Raw genomic sequence first — 2,132 nt, 5'->3', positions numbered from 1 at the left:
AATAAGCGAATGGCCCGAAACCAACAGTAGTCATGCGGTCAAATAATCCAAGGCTCCAACCCCAACCAAACTCTAACCCATCACAAGTGGCCACCAAAACTGCTTTATCTGCTTGGTTTCTTTCTCGTGTTGTGCTCGTGCTCTGTCGGTTCTGTCCTTGCTTTTCTTTAACCCTTTCAACTTTACTACGTTTTCTTCGTGCCCACTCCTAGCTTTTGAGAGCTTTCCCACTAAGTCTAATCACCACTCACATGAGCAGAAGTAGCACACCACCTTCCTCCCCGCCTCTATAAATACCCATCGATCCCCACAGGACAACCTCCATGCCAAAACAACCACCTCTTTGTATCTCTGTAGTTTGTAATAACCTATATATCATCCCTCTTCCTGTTTCATACTAAACCAGTAAACCACTACCAGTTTCTATGAACATATCCTTTTCCTTCTCAAAAAATTCAGCAAGTTAGCAGTACTCCTTGGAGCCTGTTCTGTGTCTAAAACTCCGCCAACTTTTTTCATCTCTTTCTTCCGAGCCATATTTCATGCCTGAGCACTTAAATTCTGAACCTCTTTTGGACACTCCCCTCCCTTCATCTCTTCCAGCTCTGTGCATATTCTCCAACCTCAGTTCTGCAAAGATGAAGAACAAGGCTTCCAACTTCCTCAAGCAGGTGTTCTCTGTTATTGTCAACGTGGTGAAGGCCAAGTCTATGGCCGTGAAGAGCAAAACTGGTGCCATGAAGAGCCGGCTCCTCATATTCGGACTGCTTCGGCACAAGAAGCTGTTGATGAGTGCAATCAACCATAAGATCCATGCACTGATGGGCCAAGAGAAAGGTGAAGAAACTCCCACCAACACTGAGGACTACGGCAAGGCCATAGTGCTTTATAATGCAAGAGAAAACGAGGCTACGCCAAGCACCACACATACTGAGGCAGTAAACTGCGATGATGATGATGATGATTATCCAGACCTTACGCACTCACTATTTGATGATGAGGATGATGATGATGATGGACTTGGTGACACCACTGGATCGGTGATCGATCTGGTTAGGAACTCCAAGGAGGATGGTTCAGAGTTCATCCTCGAGGACGAGATCGACCATGTGGCTGATGTGTTCATAAGAAGGTTTCATAGGCAGATAAGGATGCAGAAGCTGGAGTCCTTCAAGAGGTATCAAGAGATGTTGGAAAGGAGTGTGTAGGAGATTAACTAAAGGAACGCAAAAGACTCCTTTAATTCGTTTAGCAGGTGAGCCTTAGAGATGAGCCTGACCCAGAGAGGAACAAAGAAAGGAATTGTGGTGGGTGACCACCTGGCTTTAATAAATCCGGCCAGGTGGTATCATCATCTGGGCGTAGTGGTTGATCTCTAGGATTCTCACCTTCCAGTTACTTCTTTTTAGTTACTTGTTTGGAGCTATGTTTAGTTGTAGAACTTTGCTGCTTTACAGAAAAATAAAAAAGGCATGTATCATGTATGTAATTATAAAATAACAAAAGGCCATGCAGCATTTATTTTAGTGCAGTGCGCGGTCCTTGAAGCTGTTTTAAGTGTATCTTCCCTGAAATTGTAGGAACGGAAAGCATGTTTCACCTTCCCAAGTTACAAGAAGGATTTCCTGACATATATACTATATGGATACTGATTCTTCTAGACTCGTAATGATGAGTAAATTGTGCTGCATTCTAATTTGTGTGTAATAACAATAAATATAATTTCTGAGCCAGGATCTGAAAACGCTCTTTATCTATAATTACGAGAGAGCAACGAAAAGTTTAATTTCTTTGGTCAAAAATCTTTGCGATAGACACATGTGAGCTTACCTGAATTGCGTCCAGGAGTCCGTAGCTAAACTCCCAAGGAAATGCAAGGTGCATCTTTGTGACGAATCTTTTCACCGTACCAATTCTCAGCTTTTACAGACGTCAATGCATCAGACTCTGGGTGCTTATTAGCTCCATAAGTGAGATACAATTTGAGAGAGGGTGTTCTTAACGGGAGATAAAGGGACAAGAGGGGCTCGTGCCTTGGCTCAAAAGTATCTCATCGTACAACCATGATGCCGCGAATATCTTTAACAGCCTGGCTGGGAAGAACTTGTTAGGTAAAGACGGTACGCCTAAGG

The 2,132-nt window shown here is 43.4% G+C and overlaps 1 protein-coding gene across 1 annotated transcript; it reads left to right on the top strand.

Annotated features, from left to right (window-relative positions):
• The first annotated feature begins 303 nt into the window (after window positions 1-303).
• Window positions 304-1,526, top strand: LOC105060360 (uncharacterized). The gene has a single exon (XM_010944029.4). The coding sequence runs from the start codon at window positions 543-545 to the stop codon at window positions 1,206-1,208; it is 666 nt and encodes a 221-aa protein (XP_010942331.1). The 5' UTR covers window positions 304-542; the 3' UTR covers window positions 1,209-1,526.
• The last annotated feature ends 606 nt before the right edge of the window (window positions 1,527-2,132 follow it).

This window comes from Elaeis guineensis, chromosome 1 (assembly GCF_000442705.2).
Source record: "Elaeis guineensis isolate ETL-2024a chromosome 1, EG11, whole genome shotgun sequence".
NCBI lineage: Eukaryota > Viridiplantae > Streptophyta > Magnoliopsida > Arecales > Arecaceae > Elaeis > Elaeis guineensis.
The sequence above is the reverse complement of the archived record's forward strand: the minus strand, read 5'-3'. Positions and strand labels throughout refer to the sequence as shown.